Source organism: Fonsecaea erecta, assembly GCF_001651985.1.
Source record: "Fonsecaea erecta strain CBS 125763 chromosome Unknown Scaff2, whole genome shotgun sequence".
Classification (NCBI taxonomy): domain Eukaryota; kingdom Fungi; phylum Ascomycota; class Eurotiomycetes; order Chaetothyriales; family Herpotrichiellaceae; genus Fonsecaea; species Fonsecaea erecta.
Genome location: NW_017387245.1, coordinates 429,973 through 448,235, shown reverse-complemented (window position 1 = coordinate 448,235; position 18,263 = coordinate 429,973). Strand labels below are relative to the sequence as shown.

The 18,263-nt window shown below is 52.2% G+C and overlaps 7 protein-coding genes across 7 annotated transcripts; 4 read left to right on the top strand and 3 right to left on the bottom strand.

Moving 5' to 3' along the window:
- Positions 1-996: 996 nt before the first annotated feature.
- AYL99_01927 (hypothetical protein) lies at positions 997-1,846 on the bottom strand (the record flags this gene model as incomplete). Its single annotated transcript, XM_018833443.1, has 4 exons — positions 997-1,355; positions 1,478-1,568; positions 1,633-1,718; positions 1,783-1,846. 4 exons carry the CDS (start codon positions 1,844-1,846, stop codon positions 997-999), a joined length of 600 nt encoding a protein of 199 aa, XP_018696067.1.
- Positions 1,847-2,384: 538 nt separating this feature from the next.
- On the top strand, positions 2,385-4,958 carry AYL99_01926 (hypothetical protein; the record flags this gene model as incomplete). Its single annotated transcript, XM_018833442.1, has 1 exon — positions 2,385-4,958. The coding sequence occupies one exon, from the start codon at positions 2,385-2,387 to the stop codon at positions 4,956-4,958; it is 2,574 nt and encodes an 857-aa protein (XP_018696066.1).
- A 1,397-nt stretch (positions 4,959-6,355) lies between these two features.
- On the bottom strand, positions 6,356-6,883 carry AYL99_01925 (hypothetical protein; the record flags this gene model as incomplete). Its single annotated transcript, XM_018833441.1, has 1 exon — positions 6,356-6,883. The coding sequence occupies one exon, from the start codon at positions 6,881-6,883 to the stop codon at positions 6,356-6,358; it is 528 nt and encodes a 175-aa protein (XP_018696065.1).
- Positions 6,884-7,414: 531 nt separating this feature from the next.
- On the top strand, positions 7,415-8,936 carry AYL99_01924 (hypothetical protein; the record flags this gene model as incomplete). The annotated part of the gene is made up of 2 exons (XM_018833440.1): positions 7,415-8,224; positions 8,274-8,936. The coding sequence occupies 2 exons, from the start codon at positions 7,415-7,417 to the stop codon at positions 8,934-8,936; spliced, it is 1,473 nt and encodes a 490-aa protein (XP_018696064.1).
- Positions 8,937-10,739: 1,803 nt separating this feature from the next.
- On the top strand, positions 10,740-11,610 carry AYL99_01923 (hypothetical protein; the record flags this gene model as incomplete). The annotated part of the gene is made up of 2 exons (XM_018833439.1): positions 10,740-11,187; positions 11,363-11,610. The coding sequence occupies 2 exons, from the start codon at positions 10,740-10,742 to the stop codon at positions 11,608-11,610; spliced, it is 696 nt and encodes a 231-aa protein (XP_018696063.1).
- An 822-nt stretch (positions 11,611-12,432) lies between these two features.
- AYL99_01922 (hypothetical protein) lies at positions 12,433-13,950 on the bottom strand (the record flags this gene model as incomplete). Its single annotated transcript, XM_018833438.1, has 2 exons — positions 12,433-13,446; positions 13,510-13,950. The coding sequence occupies 2 exons, from the start codon at positions 13,948-13,950 to the stop codon at positions 12,433-12,435; spliced, it is 1,455 nt and encodes a 484-aa protein (XP_018696062.1).
- Positions 13,951-15,627: 1,677 nt separating this feature from the next.
- On the top strand, positions 15,628-17,910 carry AYL99_01921 (ATP-citrate synthase subunit 1; the record flags this gene model as incomplete). Its single annotated transcript, XM_018833437.1, has 5 exons — positions 15,628-15,860; positions 15,912-17,314; positions 17,366-17,691; positions 17,745-17,792; positions 17,845-17,910. 5 exons carry the CDS (start codon positions 15,628-15,630, stop codon positions 17,908-17,910), a joined length of 2,076 nt encoding a protein of 691 aa, XP_018696061.1.
- Between the last annotated feature and the right edge of the window lie 353 nt (positions 17,911-18,263).

The window sequence follows — 18,263 nt, the reverse complement described above, 5'->3', positions numbered from 1 at the left end:
AAAACCCCCCTATCACGTTACGTGGACAACAAACCTTGAATGGAAGGACCTGGAAAGGGATGAGATTTTCAATGACAACGGACGACTCTCAGGTTTTATACAGGTGTTGTCTCAAGGTTGGGTGTACACGAGGTCAACTTTCCCCTTCATCATGTATGTTTGTATATTAATATGATATACATTACCGGGTTTGGATGACCGGAGGAATCCAGCTGGCCACGGGGAGGGGGGAGTGGAAGGTGGAAGCCCATGCGAAATCGTCCACGACCACGGAGCACAGAGCCGTGGGACGCAATTTAATGTATATCATGACTTGAGTTAGGACCATCAGACGTTTTCGGGGACCCTGGACTGTGTATCTTTGTATGAAAACATTGGTCGATACATGTCGAGGACATAAACTAGCTGTAAAAGGTCAATGCCCTGACAAGTTGAGAGAGCCAGCGCGGGCATTGTTGGGAGCTAGCTGACTCTTCCACGCAGAGAAAGAAGGTACAGTGCGATTCAAGCATATCTTCCCTTGTATCTGAACAACTGGCTATGCATAGTATACTCGGTACTGGGTGTCTGGGTGTCTGGGTGTCTGCCCGCCGTTGACAGCATCCGAAACGCAGTGACCTAACCAACCATCCCTGGCTATCCAATACATCCCATATATTGCTGCAGCACGCATCAGGGACAAGCAATCAGCATATACCCTGAACTTGATTTCATCTCTCGAGTTCGTACTCGTGGACCTCCCTGAAGAACACCCAACGCCCTGAGCGCCTCCAATGCGACCGCGACCAGAAGCATGCCATGCCATGCAAATTCATGTCATTTCATGACCTTCGTACTCGTATGCTTGTCCACCTATAATAAAAGAAAAGGGCGAGGGAAAAAGGCTCAACGCTCACACCGGGTGTGGGCGTTGAAGTAGAATACCCACCTTCCCACCGTCGAATGGCTAGATGTCGGTGTGCTAGCTGTCCATTTGTCCGTCTATCCGTCTGTCTATCAACCAGTCATCTCAATATCCCTAACAGGGTCGGGGTGGCTGTGGTTGCGCGAGTGGTGGCTAGACGAAGGACGGTGAGCGCCACCGGTTCTGTCGGGTGTAGCAGCACCGTTTATTACCGCGCCGTCGCCGTTGACGAGGCCGTTCTGATGGTGCCCGTTCTTCATGATGGTCTGGATCGAGACACCGTTTTCACCACCGTCGCCGTTGACTCCGTTGGCGGTCGGTCCGATGGAGGAGGCGGCGGCGTTGGCGGCGGCCTCGCGCGCCTTCTCCTCCTTGAACTGTCGGTACGTCTTGGTCTTGGGCACCGTGTCGGACAGGAACTCGAGGTTGTCGACCCTGGAAACGGCCGTGGCTTTTTGTGTGGTCATACTTGGTCAGCGCGAGATCTTTGAGGGTGAGATGTGTGTGTGTGTATGTGTGTGTAGAGGCTGGTGTTGATGACTCTAGAGCCCTAGGTTTCGGCTCCTCGCTTACCTATGTCCTTGTAGGCGATGTTCCTCCGAGGTTTCCGTTCCGACTTGACCACGTTGTGTGCTTGTTCCGTCAAATAGCGGATGAATATCTCCTGGAGAAGAGGTCAGTTATCAACCCCCCGAGGCACTTCGACCCATCAAGACTGGGAAGCGTACGGTTGCGACCGATATGGCGAAAGCCGCCGGGTTCGAGCACTGCGCGATGTCTTCATCCTGGGCAATGATCTTCTTGACGCGTGCGACTGGTTCCCAAAGGTCAGCAGTGGTGGTCGAAATGGCGAAGGGGGGAAACCGGGGGTGACTAACGGGGAAGAGCGCTTGAGCCAGTGATCTCTTCTGGTGGTTCGATGGGGGCATTGTTGTAAGGCATGGTCGGGTAGTCTTGACGGTGTCACCCTTTCTCCTGTGGTCAATCTCCAGACGACGTAGAGAATGGCTTTCCAAGCTGGCAGCCCTCCCTTCTCTCAGCAGGCCCGATTCTTTTCTCCTGAGTCAGTCGCGTGAGAACGCGTATCAAGGAGCAATAGAGTAGTATGGACTTTCTCTCTGTTACACCGAATGAATGAGCAGTAGGAGACCCTGATATATCCAAGACCTCTGGAGAGTGATTTCGTTCGTTGAGCCACGTAGACGAGCTGGTATCGAGTTGTCAAGAGTCAAGAAGTCGCGTCGAGACATTCCCATGTGATATAATTTAATTAATGAATGGATGAATGTCACGTTCTGGGCGCGCATCCTAAAACTAAAAGGGAAAGGCGGACGACGTTTGGTGGATGTGCGGCATTGGAGGCTTCATCGTCCATTCATCGTCCATTCTCCCCATTGCCAGCCTGCGTTCGCATGGTGACTTTCTCAATCGAACATATCCCTCCTCCTCCTCCTTCAACCATGGTCATTGGTCCGATGTTATGACCTCGCGTGTCTCCTCTTCCACGTCCGCCTCCGCCTCTGCCTCTGGTCGTCGACCGTCTGTCTCAGCCAGGCGACTCTCCAGGAGGCTCTCGTCTCTCTCCGGCCTCGAAAATGGCGAGGCTCCTCCCCGAGTCGCTCCGGCGGCGCAGGCCATCACAGAAGAGATTGCAGAGATCAAAAGATATGAAGATTTCACCACGATAGACTGGGTCCAAGATGCCGCCCAGGAACAGCTGCGCCGCCTCGCCCGGCGGAAAGAGTCCAAGTTCTTTGAGCGGGACGGTGTCTTGGGCTGGCGGCGCAAGCTGTGGGAGTCCTACGACGCGGCGCAAGCCTGGATCGTCATCACGCTGGTCGGGATCGTTATTGGTGTCAATGCGGCTGCTCTGAACATCATCACCGAGTGGTTGTCCGACATCAAGATGGGCTATTGCACGACTGCCTGGTATCTCAATGAAGGCTTCTGCTGCTATGGTTCCGAGGAAGGCTGTGACGAGTGGAAGAGATGGACTTCGATCACCATTGTCAATTACTTCATCTACGCCATTTTCGCCGTGCTGCTGGCATTCGTTTCCGCCTACTTGGTCAAGTCCTACGCGCCCTACGCCGCCGGTTCCGGCATCTCCGAGATCAAATGCATCATTGCCGGCTTCATCATGAAGGGATTTCTGGGGCTCTGGACGTTCTTCATCAAATCCATCTGTTTACCTCTCGCGATCGCCTCCGGTCTCTCTGTCGGCAAGGAAGGGCCGAGTGTCCATTACGCTGTGTGCGTGGGAAACGTTATTTCTCGATTCTTCGACAAGTACAAACGAAGTGCCTCCAAGACACGAGAGATATTGACAGCAACTGCCGGAGCTGGAGTGGCTGTCGCTTTCGGAAGTCCCATTGGTGGTGTGCTGTTCTCCCTAGAAGAGATGGCGTCTTACTTTCCACTGAAGACGCTGTGGAGGAGCTATTTTTGCGCTCTTGTTGCGACTGCGGTGCTGAGTGCCATGAATCCCTTCCGCACCGGCCAGCTTGTCATGTTCTCCGTCAAATACGATAGAGACTGGCACTTTTTCGAGATCTTCTTCTACCTTATCCTGGGCATCTTCGGTGGACTCTACGGGGCTTTCGTCATCAAATGGAACCTCAAAGCTCAAGCGTTCCGGAAGAAATACCTGTCCAAGTACGCGATTCCGGAAGCCGTCATTCTGGCGGGTGCCACGGCCCTTCTTTGCTACCCCAACATGTTTCTCAGAATAGACATGACCGAGATGATGGAGATGTTGTTCCGAGAGTGCGAGGGCGACTACGATTACAACGGACTTTGCGAGGCAAGGAATCGACTTCCCCTGATCGGGTCGTTGCTGGTTGCAACTCTCCTACGCATATTCCTTGTTATCATTTCCTACGGATGCAAGGTCCCTGCAGGTATATTCGTGCCGTCAATGGCAATTGGGGCCTCTTTTGGCCGTATGCTGGGAATGATTGTACAATGGCTTTACGAGACATTTCCCGATTCAAAGTTCTTCTCCGCTTGTCAACCTGACGTGCCTTGCATCACCCCTGGCACCTACGCCTTTCTCGGAGCTGGCGCAGCACTCAGTGGAATTATGCATCTGACAATTTCGGTCACTGTCATCATGTTTGAATTGACTGGGGCTCTGACGTACATACTTCCGACCATGATTGTGGTCGGTGTCACGAAAGCGGTGGGAGACCGATTCAGTAAATCCGGCATCGCAGATCGGATGATCTCGTTCAGCGGCTTCCCGTTCCTCGACAACAAGGAGGAACACATCTTTGGCGTGTCGGTGTCGCAAGTCATGACCGGCAACATTACGATGCTTCCTGCAGCAGGAATGGAAGTCAAGGCCATGCGGAAGTTACTTGACGATACATCCTTCTCGGGATTTCCGATTGTGGAAGACAAGGACTCGAAGATTCTCGTGGGCTATATCGGGAGGACCGAACTCCAATTTGCAATTGATCGGGCCAAAAGGCAGGGTACGCTCGCCCCAGATGCCAAATGCATCTTTGTGACCGAACGGGAAGATGGCACCGAAACGCCTGTGCCTCTGAGTCCGACTGTTACCTTTGATTCAGCAACGCTATACAGTGTGGATTTCAGTCCGTTCGTTGATGCGACTCCTATATCTGTCCATCCTCGCTTGCCGCTTGAGACGGTCTTGGAAATTTTCAAAAAGATGGGTCCAAGGGTCATCCTCGTCGACCACCATGGTCGTCTCGAAGGTCTGGTCACTGTCAAAGACTGTTTGAAGTACCAATTCAAGGTCGAGGCACAAGAACATTCCGTGGCTGTGAGAGACGAGCCGGTAATACAGCAGGATCACGTCGTCGACGCTTTTGGCAAATTTGTCGAATATGTCGCCGACAAGATCAACAATCTCTCCCGCGGTAGGCTGAAATTGAGTCCTCGGACTGCCGGCGGATGGATGAGAGTGGCTGGAGACGATAGACGGCGCGATTTCGCCGACGACTACAACCACGAAAATGAGATATTAGACGGGACCGAAGATGTGGTTGAGCATGGCCAGGAAGGTGTCGAACTGGATACAAGATGAAAGATCACAAAGAGACCTATGATGTAGCATACTTGCACACTGAACAACAATCGAGATATTGTTCGTTGTTACCACCGTTGTCTTTCCATTTCTTTCCGTTAACTCACTAAGAACCTGCTCGAGTGCATCTCGCCAGTGACAGCTCTTGACTCATGCGGTTGCACACGGGCTTGCTAGCTCGGATTCATATGTCTCCTCGTCGTCGTCCTCCTCCTCGTCCTTCCTTTTTTCAGTGGAGTGACACGGTCCAGCAGCTATGAAAGCTCGAGCCCATTTCATCAAAACAACGTGCTACTTGCAACTGTGTGTCGTTGTGACTGAAAACAATTACAGTATTAGTTGGCAAGCACGCTTATGTATCATCGACACTGGCAGACGATGCCACCACCTCGATGGTATGGTTGTGCATTTCTACTGTGCATTTTTCAAGCCAAAGATCCCGGATGAAGAGCCAGCCAGCCAGCCTACGTCTGGTCAAGAGGTGGCATTTCCCAATTCGAGAAGGCACCTGCAGCATCCCCGAATTTCGTGCTGCTCGAGGAAGCATATATTTCCCCTCTATCAATTTAAGGTGAAAGGCACTATGCGAGGTGAGGTTCCCATGTGCGTTCTGCGGCTGGACCACACCGGGGACCATGTCCAACATGTCGGCAGCCTCTATGCTTTCCATGAAGCCGCCTTGTGATAAGACAAAACTCCTTTCTCTAAGGGGGACGGCTTAGCGTCGAGGTCAACAGCGAACTATGCTCTTCCAAATATAAGACCAATCACCGACTGCCAGATGCCATTCCTGTCACCCTAGATACGATACAGTCTTCTCGAAACAGCGCAAAGCCACCTTTACGCCTACTCCTCGGACGCTGTCTCACAATGAGTAATTGTGTATGACACCCGGGGTCAACAATGTCGACCATCACCCCCGAGACCAATCTCAAACGAGCGAAAAAGGATAAGGGACGAATCCCCGCAGTTGCCACGACATGTTCTTCGACCCATCTCAATGCTCATACGAGACGTATGATCGGAAACTGCTCGTCGTTCTCCTTTTGTTGCTTGGAAATATGAAACAGCCCGAGAAAAAGGGGAGCGGGTTTGAAGAGCCGCAAACTCCCTTCTGGAAGATGCTCCTTCCAATAGCCTGGATTCGGCAAGCCAGGACACGGCGGCACATCTTATCTGCGTGTATTTCTGACGGTAACCTAATGGACCACATTCCAGGAGCAGTGCCGACCGGGGCTACGTGCCTCCTGGACGTGTGCTTGACGAAATATCGACTTCGGTAAATAGTCCAGGAGAGAGATGTATCATGCAGACATATATCACGCTTGCCACGTTACCAGAAATTGGTAGTTGAGGTATAAGGTCGTAGCGACGTTATGAAATCATCTTTCGACGACTTATGGGGTCTTTCGGGGCGATTTGTCTGCACGCCGCACCGCCTGCACTGTGTTTTTTGTGGACTTTTGAGGAGCCTGCGGGCTTGTGCTTTTTCTCCGTAATCTCGAAGACACAGGTCCATCTGTGCCGCCATTCGGCTTCGACACTCCTGAGGTGACTCTCTTCGCATCCTCCCGCGCCTTGGCTGATCTTTGTGCGTGCCTGGTTTGAATTATCTTCCAATAGACTTGATCGAGATGTCGGGCTTCTGTTTCCCAGTACTGGACCGAGTTGATGGTTCTTCGATGGTCTTCGGTCTGGGAGAGGCTGTCGAGACGTGCCTGGTTATGGATTGCGAGGTTCTTCCAGTGTTGTAACGCATCGCGAGGAAAGTCCTGTGAGAATACTTCTGGTGTCGACTCGCGGCTGTTGATACTCCAACTGCGTGGCTTGTTCTTTAACAGCAATTTGTTCACACTATCAAGATCGAGGACCTGATCTTTGCCAGGTGAAACCGAACGCGATTTGATACACGTGATGACCCTCATCACAGCTGTGGGCAAAGCAATTAACAGACTGTGGCATAGTTTGGTTGAGGGTGGAAGTTGGATAAACTGGAAGACGCAAAGGCGGGCAAGTTTGGCACTTTTGTCTGACTCACATGATTTGCTAATACGGATGTAATGACTGTTACACGAAGACCCGAGGACGCCTGGCTCCGGAGACCTTCAAATCTATCCCCGTTACTCCTGTGTTCATTTTACAGGTTTCGACCAGTCAGGCTGTTCCCATGATCATATAAGTATATATATTCTGTCTCACCCATCATGTTCCTCCATTTAAATGACAGTGCGGCTACCAGAAATTTCCATTGCCTGGCAAAACGCATTGGCTCTAAATCAAGTGGCCAATTCCTGACATGAGACAAGGGGGAGGGGGGGTTCAAAGGGTGGTACAAGAAGTCGATGATTGGTAGGAATGTCTGTGTAACCGCTGGGGTCGTTGATGGAATGAAAGGTATTGAAATGTGGCCCAACCTGCTCGCATCTCTGGCACCATGCCACAGCGACCGACTTCTCATGGCTCAGATCGACCTTTCCACCGTCGTGCTTGAACTCACAGCAGTGAACAGTGATGCAATTACTTCTTTCAGACACCCTGATAACGAGGCTTTCCTCGTACCTGTCGAGCCCTCCGACCAAGAGCCGGTACATCGTCGAGCTCGCGAAGGAACCCCTTTGGCCAACAGCCAATCAGTCCGTGCATTCCTACGTACAGACTGTTACCCTTATGATCCTCTACTCGGTTGGGTGTTCGGACGTAAGGACGAGGAAGAGGAGTGTGACTTCTTTCTCGGTACAAAAGAGCAAGGTGTAAGCCGAAAACATTTCCGCATCGACCACAACTGGAAAGCAATGACTCTGATTCTTACGAACATGTCTGGTCATGGCACTAAGTGGGCAAGTCCAGATGCTAGGAACAGTGACAGGGTCATGACATCTAGAGCTATTCTTCCGGGTGAACAGTACTCCATATCTGCTGGGGCTGTTGAATTGATTCTCCAGATCCCAGCTCGAGGCGAGGATGAGCAAGCCAATTTTGACAGCAACATAGGCCGCCTACGATTGGAGGTCGAAGAGGCAACACCGACAATGAACGGCCTAAAGATCGAGCCCCCAGGCCCAATCACTCCCTTGGTTGTTGGACGACAGCGCAGGTTTGTCCTACAAAACGTCATAGGAAGTGGAGCGATGGCACTGGTGTACAAGGCCGTCGATTTCGAGACGGGGGATGTATATGCAGCCAAAGCGTACAAGTTGGCCGAGAACACCGACCTTCACTTGTTGTCTATGCTGAACGAGATCAAAATTCTCCAGAAGTTGGAGCACGTAAGTTAGCCCGTTCTTATGCACTGCATTATATTTTGACGACGAGTAGAGAAATATCATCGAGTATATAGACCTCTTCAAGGACCCAGATCCTATCTTGGTGATGGAGATGGCAGTCAAAAGCCTGGCCGAACATAAGATAACGCGTGTGAACGACTGCGTAGCGCTTCTGAAAGACTGTCTGGCCGGTTTGACATATCTACACAAAGAAAAGATCATACATCGCGACGTCAAACCTGCCAATATCTTACTCACCAATGAAAATCCCACGCAATGGAAGCTATCTGACTTCGGTCTGTCTAAGATTGCTGAGATCACCACGACATTCTGCGGCTCCCCCTCATATCTGGCTCCAGAGATTGGCGGTCTGGAATACAGCGCATACACCGCGACCGTTGACATATGGGCCTTGGGAATAGTTGGGTTGGAATACACTTGCGGAATACCGCCAGGAAAGGCGAAACTCCTCCAAGACAGGACCAAACGTGGGCCATGGAATGATGCAGTGATCCGACAAATACCACTCAGCTCTCTTGCGCGATACCTGCGGCTGATGTTGGAACCTGTTCCAGCCAAACGTCCCTCCGCAGCCACAATGGCCGACATGCTCGAATCCTGGGCCGACTCCAGTGGAGAGGTTCTGAGAAATGCAAGTCAGCACGAAGAAGGTCCTGCAACCAAAAGATTACGCTTTAAAGCGACGATGCCATGAACATTGTTATGATATATGACGAAAGGAGGCTGGAGTTGAGAAGTAACGTCTCTGGAACATTTTACATGCAGGCTGTCAGTTTGTTCGAATCTGAATCTCTCAGCATAATCTCGTCAATGATCTGAAGGTATTGGTCTGCGATTCTGGCGAGACCACGATGTTGATCTCGGTACGTCGTGTACTATGTACTTTGTAATGAAAGGTATTCTGTCCCCTGCAGGCCCGTGACAGCAAGCTACTGGTAATAGATAAGTGAGTCACCCATACCGTTCTCCTTGAGGCCTATGTCCTCGCTGACTTCGAGCCTTATGTCTTTGTGGCAGGACAAAGGACATGGTGGAGTGTGTGTGAGTTGAAGGACAGAGGATGTGGCGGAGGGTGTAACGTTGTTCCGTTCCAGAAAGGCTAATTGTGAAGCCACTGCCGATCGAGATTGAGACTTTCATGTTCATTGATCTTCCTGATATTTGCTACCAGTCGGCCATTATCTCGTCTCACCTCTCAACTCAGACCTCGTACGAACAGAGTAAGAGATGGCAGCCGAAAACACTCCAATCCGCTCTAGCTGTCACTGCGGCGCTATCACAGTCAAGGTTCTACGACTGCCCGAATATATCAATGTCTGTCAATGCACCCTATGCAGGCGCTACGGCGCGGCATGGGGCTACTATCACCCAGACGAGGTCGAGATCGAAATGAAGGAACACGCAATAGTTAAGCAGTACATCTGGGGAGATCGAGAGATATCTTTCAACTTCTGCAACAATTGTGGATGCGTGTAAGTTCAAGCAATGCCCCTCTTCCACGAGATTGAGAACTCACTCACGCCCGTGTAGATGCTTTTGGTGGCCGCTTCGGCGTCCCCCTGCGGACCCAGGAAAGGACGAGATGGGGCTCAACACTAATAATATCAACCCGGAGTTGTTGAAATATGTCGATCGGAGGTTTGAGTATTCGGTCTTGAAGAGCCCGCTACGCTCGAAAGACACTGCGCACCCAGAGGATCCAGCGACATATTGAGCCTAGTCTCGAAGGTTTGATGATACGTACAGTAGCGAGGCGTGACAAGGCCACCACACAGTAATGGTATTCTAGTAGCACAAGAAGAGACGGAGCTGGTCGCCTATGTTTTACGATGTCTAGAAAACGGTGTCTCCCTGCGAGTCAACGCCTTACAGAAAGTGGCCCTAGTGGTTGAGCAGTCCGCGTACTCGACACGTCTAGCATGGGCACATGGCAAGCTTACAATATGAATGAGAAAGGGATGCTTCTCGTTCACACGGGACTGTCGAAATGTTAAGTTTACAGCGGAGATATGAGATGCCGCCGAGGCACTTGGGTATATCGGACTCTAATGCTTCCAGGGAATGCGTCTCTGCGACGCCTGATCAACATTTTGTGTGTATACCTTACGGCAGTCCTGGATCTGTCAGGTCGATGAGGTACAAGTAGGGTTTCAGTAGCGCAGACACCAAGCTCTGTTAAGAACGCGTAAAGTAGATGCTGCTTTTACGGGAACGCGCGCTAGGTAGCCAATGAATATCCATGATGAACGGAACTAGTCCGGGCGGCAACGAATATGGCCGAAGCTGGGAACCTTAATGGCTGGTTGCTGAGGCAGCGGGAGAACGTCATGTACCCGTCAAACCCCCTCCCTTTGTGTGATGTTCCCACAACTCCAGCTTCAGTTTGAACAAGATCTCGAGAAAGTATCACTCATCTGTCTCTAGACATCGTCTTTGGAGTAACTCTATCACATTCAGAAAGCCGTCACCCCGGTGTTCTCGCTGTTTACTCCCCAGCATGCCGCGAACCCGCAAAGCCGACGCCCGGCCAACCCACTCTCTCCAGTCCACTCTCTCGTTCAACAAAAAGTCGGCGCGAGTGACGAAGCCGGGCGCCAATGCGCAGCGAGACGAGAACAGTGCGTCGGCGAAGAAGCTGGCCGAGGTTGCACACGGACTGAAGACGGAGCCCGAGGTCGCAGAAGTGAAGAATGAATCATCAGCACCTGAAGAAATCGAGCCGGACTCACAGGACCTGAAAGTGGAGGACAGTGAAGAGGCAGAGCCTGCAGAACAGGAGGAGGTGGAAGAGGAGGAGGAGGTCTTGGTGAAGGCAAGATCCAGGAAGAAGCAGAAGGCTAAGCCTGCAGGCAAGGACGGACGTGAACTCGCCGCTGAGAAAATCACGGATGTCCAGCTGAGGAAATACTGGCAGGCTGAAGAGGACAGTCGACTTGCTCCTAGAGGTATGTACCCACCACCTACATCATCTTCCCTTCTTTTTCTGCCGTTGACCACTTATATCCCTCTCCATTTTGCATCATCGCCCTCGGACCACAGTGATATTGTCCCCCCTCTCCTGAAAATCTCCATATCCACTTATCCCGTGGTAGTTCCCATACTGACTGCATCCCGCCGCAGTGCACCAATCCGACCTCTCCCTCCACGAAAAGATCCTGCGCCACTTTGACCTCTCGTCGCAGTACGGGCCGTGCATCGGCATCTCCCGTCTCCAACGCTGGCGGCGCGCAAATACCCTGGGTCTAGAGCCGCCAGTCGAAGTCCTCGCCGTCCTGTTGAGGGAACAAGAGCATTCCACCAGCCAGGGCTGCGGCAAGATGGCGTACATTGATGAGTTGAGTGGGGGACGGGTTGTTTTGGTGGATTAGAGATTACGGCAACAGCAGATGATGTAGGGGACGGGGAAAGGGCACGAACCTCTCACTTTCAAACACGGAAACACGAGAACATCGTGCCCTCATGGCAAAGCGAAGTTGAACTACGTTGTTATGATCAGATGCAGCTGCGGGACGAAACCTTCTGGCTCATCTGGCGGACTGCGGTGGCTGGCTTGCTGGCAACCGTGATCACGTCGAGGCTAAGAGACCTGAAAGTGATGAGGATGACCCGGAAAATACTGCAAATGTGATTTTACGTGCGATATGGGTGGGCTTCTAGATCGTGGTTTGGGAGAATGCTCGATCTCTGTACACAACGGCGTCACGGAGAAGGGATACAGGCGTGTCGCTCACTTTATGCGTGAGGAATGCGCCAGAACACAAGCACTTAAAACATAAAATCCAACAAGGTCGAAATGTCTTTCGCTGTCATGGCAAGCAATGTGATCGTACACCGGGATAGAGGGTCGCCTGAAGCAGAGTGCGCATTACCGTCTCGGTCTAATGGTTGTTCATTTACACACAAAGTCGCTTGCTTGGCCTTTCTACCTCGAGTCGCCATGATCTCTGCCTGCATGACACGCGAAACGACCGCTAAAACGATGTCGTACACGGCATCCATGCATGCACATGATGCTTCCACCTCCAACAGAGTCGCAAAGTTGAACTCCAGTAAAAGAAACAGACCTAGCCTGCAACCACTCTTTTCCCATCGCCCGCCCCCATGCCAATCCATCGTCAAAGGGTCGTAGTGATATCTTGGTATGCTCTAGATCAAAAGACACGGAACCATCAAAAAATCATGTTCTTTATCTAAGCACCAAATTCGGGGACCGTCGAAGTCTTGCCGAGAAGAGCCAGCGGTACGATACCCGAGACGTGCATCTCCGGGCCGTAGACGTGCATGTCCAGCTTCAACTCCTCGCCGACGGACTTGATGTTCTTGAGACCCTCCTGGTAGTTGGGGCCAGCGCGACGAACCCAGATCTGAACCTTGTGCTCATTGAGAACAGGGGCCACCTCCCTGAGTGCGCGGATGACACCCTTGAATGTTGAAGCAACGTTGGTGAAGTTGGCAATACCGCCACCGATAAACAGAACCTTGCCGTCAGGGTGCATGGGTGCTCGGAGCATCAGGTCGAGGACAGTCCTCGCGTAGTTGTACGTCTGAGTCTCAGTTGGGGCGCCGGAGTATTCTCCGTAATTGGCCAGCTCGCTAACAAATCCGGCGGAGGCAATAGCGTCGGCGTACACCACCGAAGCACCACCACCAGCGACCAAAGTCCAGATGCGGCCTTTGGCATTGAGAACGGTCAACTTGAGCGAAGCACCAGTCTTCGCATCCATATCCGCGATGTACTTCTCTTCCTTGCTGAGCTCACGACCAAAAGGCGCAGGGAACTCCATAGGCGGGCCAACGTCGATGGTGACCTTTCCATCGGTTTTCACTCCGGGCAGACCAAGAGCAGCGGGACTTCGGGCAATGGCCCACTTGACACCGCACTCGAAGTCGGCCGTTTGGTCGAGTTTGGCGGCAAGATCAAGGAAGTGGACTTCGGCGGAGGTGCCGGCGGCGTTGGGAATGACGACCAAGGGGTTGATTTCGAGATAGGTGAACTGGCAGTCCACATACACGGAGTACAGGCGAACAATGAAATCGATCAGCACATTGTGGACGCCCTTGGGCACATCGGGCAACAGAGTTGCAGCCAGTTCCTGGTTTGAAGGGAACTTCTTCAGATCAACCGGGACCAGGATCTTCTTGGCCTTTGCATCAACGTCGCCGACATCCACACCACCCTCGTGGGTGAACAGGATCCAATCGCCCTGGAGGTCACGGTCAGTCTATGTGCTACTGCAGATCACGCAGAAAGAAATGCTCAAACTCACATCTCGCACGGAGTTGATGTTAATGTAGTATTCGGTATCTTGGGGATGGGGCACAAAGGGTTCGACGAGGAACTGGCAGAGAACGCCTGTGACGTGCTCGACCTTGACCTCCTTGCGGGCTCTCTCCTCAATCCATTTTCTTGCCTCAGACCAGGGCTTGTTCAGGGCCAAAAGGCCGCTCTTTCCTCTTCTCTTGATCAGTTGGTCTGGCTTTGCAACGAATTTGGAACCTGGCTGTAGGAGCCAGGGATAGGTGGCTTCAGCTTGGTCCAAAACAGTCGACACGGCCTCATCTTCAGGGAAGAAGATGGAGGCCAACTTGGGAGGAGGGTTATGGACACCAGAAGGCTTCAGCGGAGTAGGCTTGATGACAGGAGCACGGGTGAGGTGGTAGTTGAGAATGGCCTTGCCGTCGGCCTCGAGAATGGACTTTGCTGACATTGTTGCGGCGGTGAGGTGAGGGGTAAGAGTAGGAAGAGCTCAGGGGCACACAGTCAATTGAAATAGTTGTCCCAGCGTTTGAGATAGAAAACAAAGCTCAAGAGGAAGCGGACAACAAGGACAATTGACAAGAAATCAAGTCTTGAGTGCCGAATGGAAAGTGCAAATGTCAAGTTGTAAGGAGAAACAGTATGAACTGCTGGGGGCCAGATTTCACTGCTTCACACACAGTTTACTGTTGGCCTTCGGAGGGATACAATTACTGCCCTTGACTTTTTCTGGTGGACCCGCCCTAGAGCCCTGAAGTGTGGGTTGTTGGGAGCAGGGGTAGGGGTTAGGAGCGCGGGCTACTCGTACTAGGCTAGGCGTGCTAAACTTATCGAGGGGCATCTCGAGCATGCGTTTTAGGTGTGGAGCCAGGGCTGCTAACCCGCGCCAACGCCAGGGACAAACCGCCCGCCACCACCGCCGCCTCGACTCCATGGTGTTTGACCGACAGTTGGGGACTGTCGGTCACCGCCAAAAAAAAAAAACAATATTCCGGTGACGTTGCTCTGGTTATGGATGAAAACTCCAGTGCCGAATGGCCCATCAACATGATCTCATCGGTTGATTCTCAACTCCCTCTTTGAGGCAGTGGATCAAGGTTACACAAACACCGAAAAATTGATGACTATCAACAATAATTTCCAGTTGGCTCAACTTCGACCACCGATTGAGCGTTTTATTGTGGCTTCGGTGAATCTGCACAGATAGTTGCCCTGGAGGAGGCGGGTAAAGGCTGCACAATGCACGGGTGTTCCACCGAACTACGAGATACGACGTGCGCTTGAGACGGGGGCCGGACTCCGAATAGTTGGGCACGCGAGAAAGATCTTTTTTCCTCAATCGATAGGTAACTCAATAGTCGTTTGGGCCCGCTCCCTTCAAGACTCGGCGGATATGGGAAGGGGGCCTCAGCCTCTCCCAGTTCCGGGGCCCCCAACACGGCATGGTGGCAGCTGATAGTGCACCTAGGCTGAAAGGCTTGTGGCTCTCCATGCAGCAGTCCCCCCACTAAAATTCTCACCGCCCGGAGAGATTGCTAGGCGATAGCGGGATGTGCTGGACGTGGTGGGCTTGTTGATGGCTTCACTCAACACAATTTTGGGGGCCGCCATTCCTATTTTCGGGCGTCCGCCCAGGAGCTTCCTACGGTTGGGTCGCGCAGCTAACTAACCGGACCTGCCTCAACAGACGATCCCTAATCCAGTCGCAGGCTCTGTGTGGTCCCTCAGCATCACCTTTGCTCTCCACAACTGCGCACTGGCAACCCTTGTTGTACCCTGAGAAAGAGAACACCATCTCATCCACCACCACCACCGGGTTCAATTCGACTGGCCTCATCTTTTTCTTCTCCTCGTCGGCGATTTTGATCTCTCTGCTGATTTTCAAACGCAGTTTGCTTCAATTTATTTTCTCCTGCCCTAGAAACTCAACAATCATCCCTTTCTGTAAGTCTTATTGAAAGTTTCCATTGAGTCCCCGAGATCTGCTTTGACAATTTTCCCCCTTTGCACACCCCTCCTATTATACTCTCCTGGCCAGACGACAGAAGACCGAACATTCTCTGTTGTCTCCCATCGTTTGCGCTGTTGTCTCCTCATTATCAGGTTCTATACCACCGCTGCTGACACAATGGGCCTCCCAGTCCGTGAAAACTCCCCTGAGAACACCGCCTCCGCTATGCCTTCTGCAACAGTGGGCGCCAGCAATGGCGTGCCTAAGATTGACATCCCCAATGGCGACGGCCCAGACTCCGAGACTCCTTTCTCTGCCAACGACAACATTCGTCGATTTGCTCCTCCCTCGAGAGGACTGAGCCCCTCCCAGAATGCCCTCTTTCACAACAAGACCAGATGTTTCGTCTAGTAAGTATTCCATCAGACGGGAAGAAGGGGAAGATCTGACAGCGGCCACAGTGGCATGCAACCCAAAGCCGTCCAGGGCATGCTGGACTTCGATTTCATCTGCAAGAGAACGACCCCGTCCGTGGCCGGTATCATCTACACTTTTGGTGGTCAGTTCGTCAGCAAGATGTACTGGGGTACCAGCGAGACTCTCTTGCCAGTCTACCAGTCGGTCGAGAAGGCCTTTGAGAAGCACCCTGACGTGGACACCATTGTCAACTTTGCCTCCTCACGATCCGTCTACAGCTCCACTATGGAGCTGATGGAAATCCCTCAGGTCCGCAGCATTGCCATCATTGCAGAAGGTGTGCCGGAGCGACGTGCCCGTGAGATCATGGTCAAGTCAAAGGAGAGGGGAATCACAATCATTGGCCCCGCCACCGTGGGTGGCATCAAGCCCGGTGCGTTCAAGATCGGCAACACTGGCGGTATGATGGACAACATTGTAGCGTCTAAGCTCTACCGCAAGGGTTCCGTTGGCTACGTCTCCAAGTCTGGAGGTATGTCCAACGAGCTCAACAACATTATCTCCCAAAACACCGATGGTGTGTACGAGGGTATTGCCATTGGTGGTGACAGATATCCCGGAACTTCCTTCATTGACCACCTCCTCCGTTACCAACAAGAACCAGAATGCAAGATCTTGTTGCTTCTCGGTGAGGTTGGTGGTGTCGAGGAATACCGGGTCATTGAGGCCGTGAAGAAGGGCCAAATCACCAAGCCAATCGTCGCTTGGGCTATTGGAACTTGCGCTAGCATGTTCAAGACCGAAGTTCAGTTCGGTCACGCTGGTGCTTCGGCCAACTCTCAGCTCGAAACTGCGGTGGTGAAGAACCAGAAGATGAGAGAAGCCGGCTTTTACGTGCCTGATACCTTCGAGGATATGCCCAGCGTTCTCAGTGAGCTCTACCAGAAGTTGGTCAAGCAGGGCACCATCAAGCCCGCTCCCGAACCGGCCGTGCCCAAGATCCCCATGGATTACGCCTGGGCGCAAGAACTTGGTCTTATTCGAAAACCTGCCTCGTTCATCTCTACCATCTCCGACGACAGAGGCCAGGAATTGCTCTACGCCGGTATGCCCATCTCGGACGTTTTCAAGGAGGAGATTGGCATCGGTGGTGTCATGTCTCTTCTGTGGTTCCGTCGCCGCCTCCCTGCCTACGCAAGCAGGTTTTTGGAGATGGTGCTCATGTTGACTGCGGATCACGGTCCGGCCGTATCTGGTGCCATGAACACCATCATCACTGCTCGTGCAGGCAAGGACCTGATCTCTTCGCTGGTCGCAGGTCTGTTGACCATTGGCTCCCGATTCGGTGGTGCTCTTGATGGTGCTGCCGATGAGTTCACCAAGGCCTTTGACAAGGGCTGGTCTCCCAGAGAATTCGTTGACACGATGAGAAAAGAGAACAAGCTCAGTATGTTACGCCCCTAACCGCCTCAGACCAGTTACTAACTTCTTCATACAGTCCCCGGTATCGGTCACCGAATCAAGTCCCGCAACAACCCTGATCTACGTGTCGAGCTTGTCAAAGACTTTGTCCTCAAGCACTTCCCGTCACACAAGCTTTTGGATTATGCTATTGCCGTTGAGACCGTGACCACCTCGAAGAAGGACAACTTGATCCTGAACGTCGATGGTTGCATTGCTGTCTGCTTTGTGGACTTGCTCCGAGACGGAGGGTCTTTCTCCGCCGAAGAAGCTGAGCAATATCTCTCCATTGGCGTCTTGAACGGTCTCTTTGTCTTGGGTCGTTCCATTGGTCTCATTGCCCATTACTTGGATCAGAAGAGAGTAAGTTTTGCCTCGCTGCTTTTTGTGTACACAAATCACTAACATTCTTATAGCTCCGCACTGGATTGTACAGACATCCTTGGGATGATATCACATACCTTGTAAGTTTAATCCCCCTTTCCCGCCATAACGCTCGACGCTGACCTGAATCAGCTTCCCACTCTTGGAAAGACTCCTGGCAACGAAGGGCGTGTCGAGGTCAGCGCGGAGTCGCTGTAATTTTCCTTGCCCGCGTTTGATTGCAAAGCGTGTCAAGGCCACTTCGACTGTCGGGAACCATGACTTTGTTGGGTTCGGCTGGAAGCCACATTTGAGGTATTGGGGTATCAAGATGGGGCCGGGAGTTCATTATCACTTACGAAAGACCATGATGAGGGTACAAAAAGACACCGAAGATTGGCGGGAGAATTAGCAGGCTCGGTTAATGTACAGCAGAATGGTCTGGTAGACGGCGGCTGCGGCGTATACATTTTCTTGTCACCGTTGCACCGCACTATGCCCGCGTACAATGTTTCCTGACCTAATTCAGATTTCTCCATTCGTTCCTATCGGGTTGTCACACAGGTCTTGGG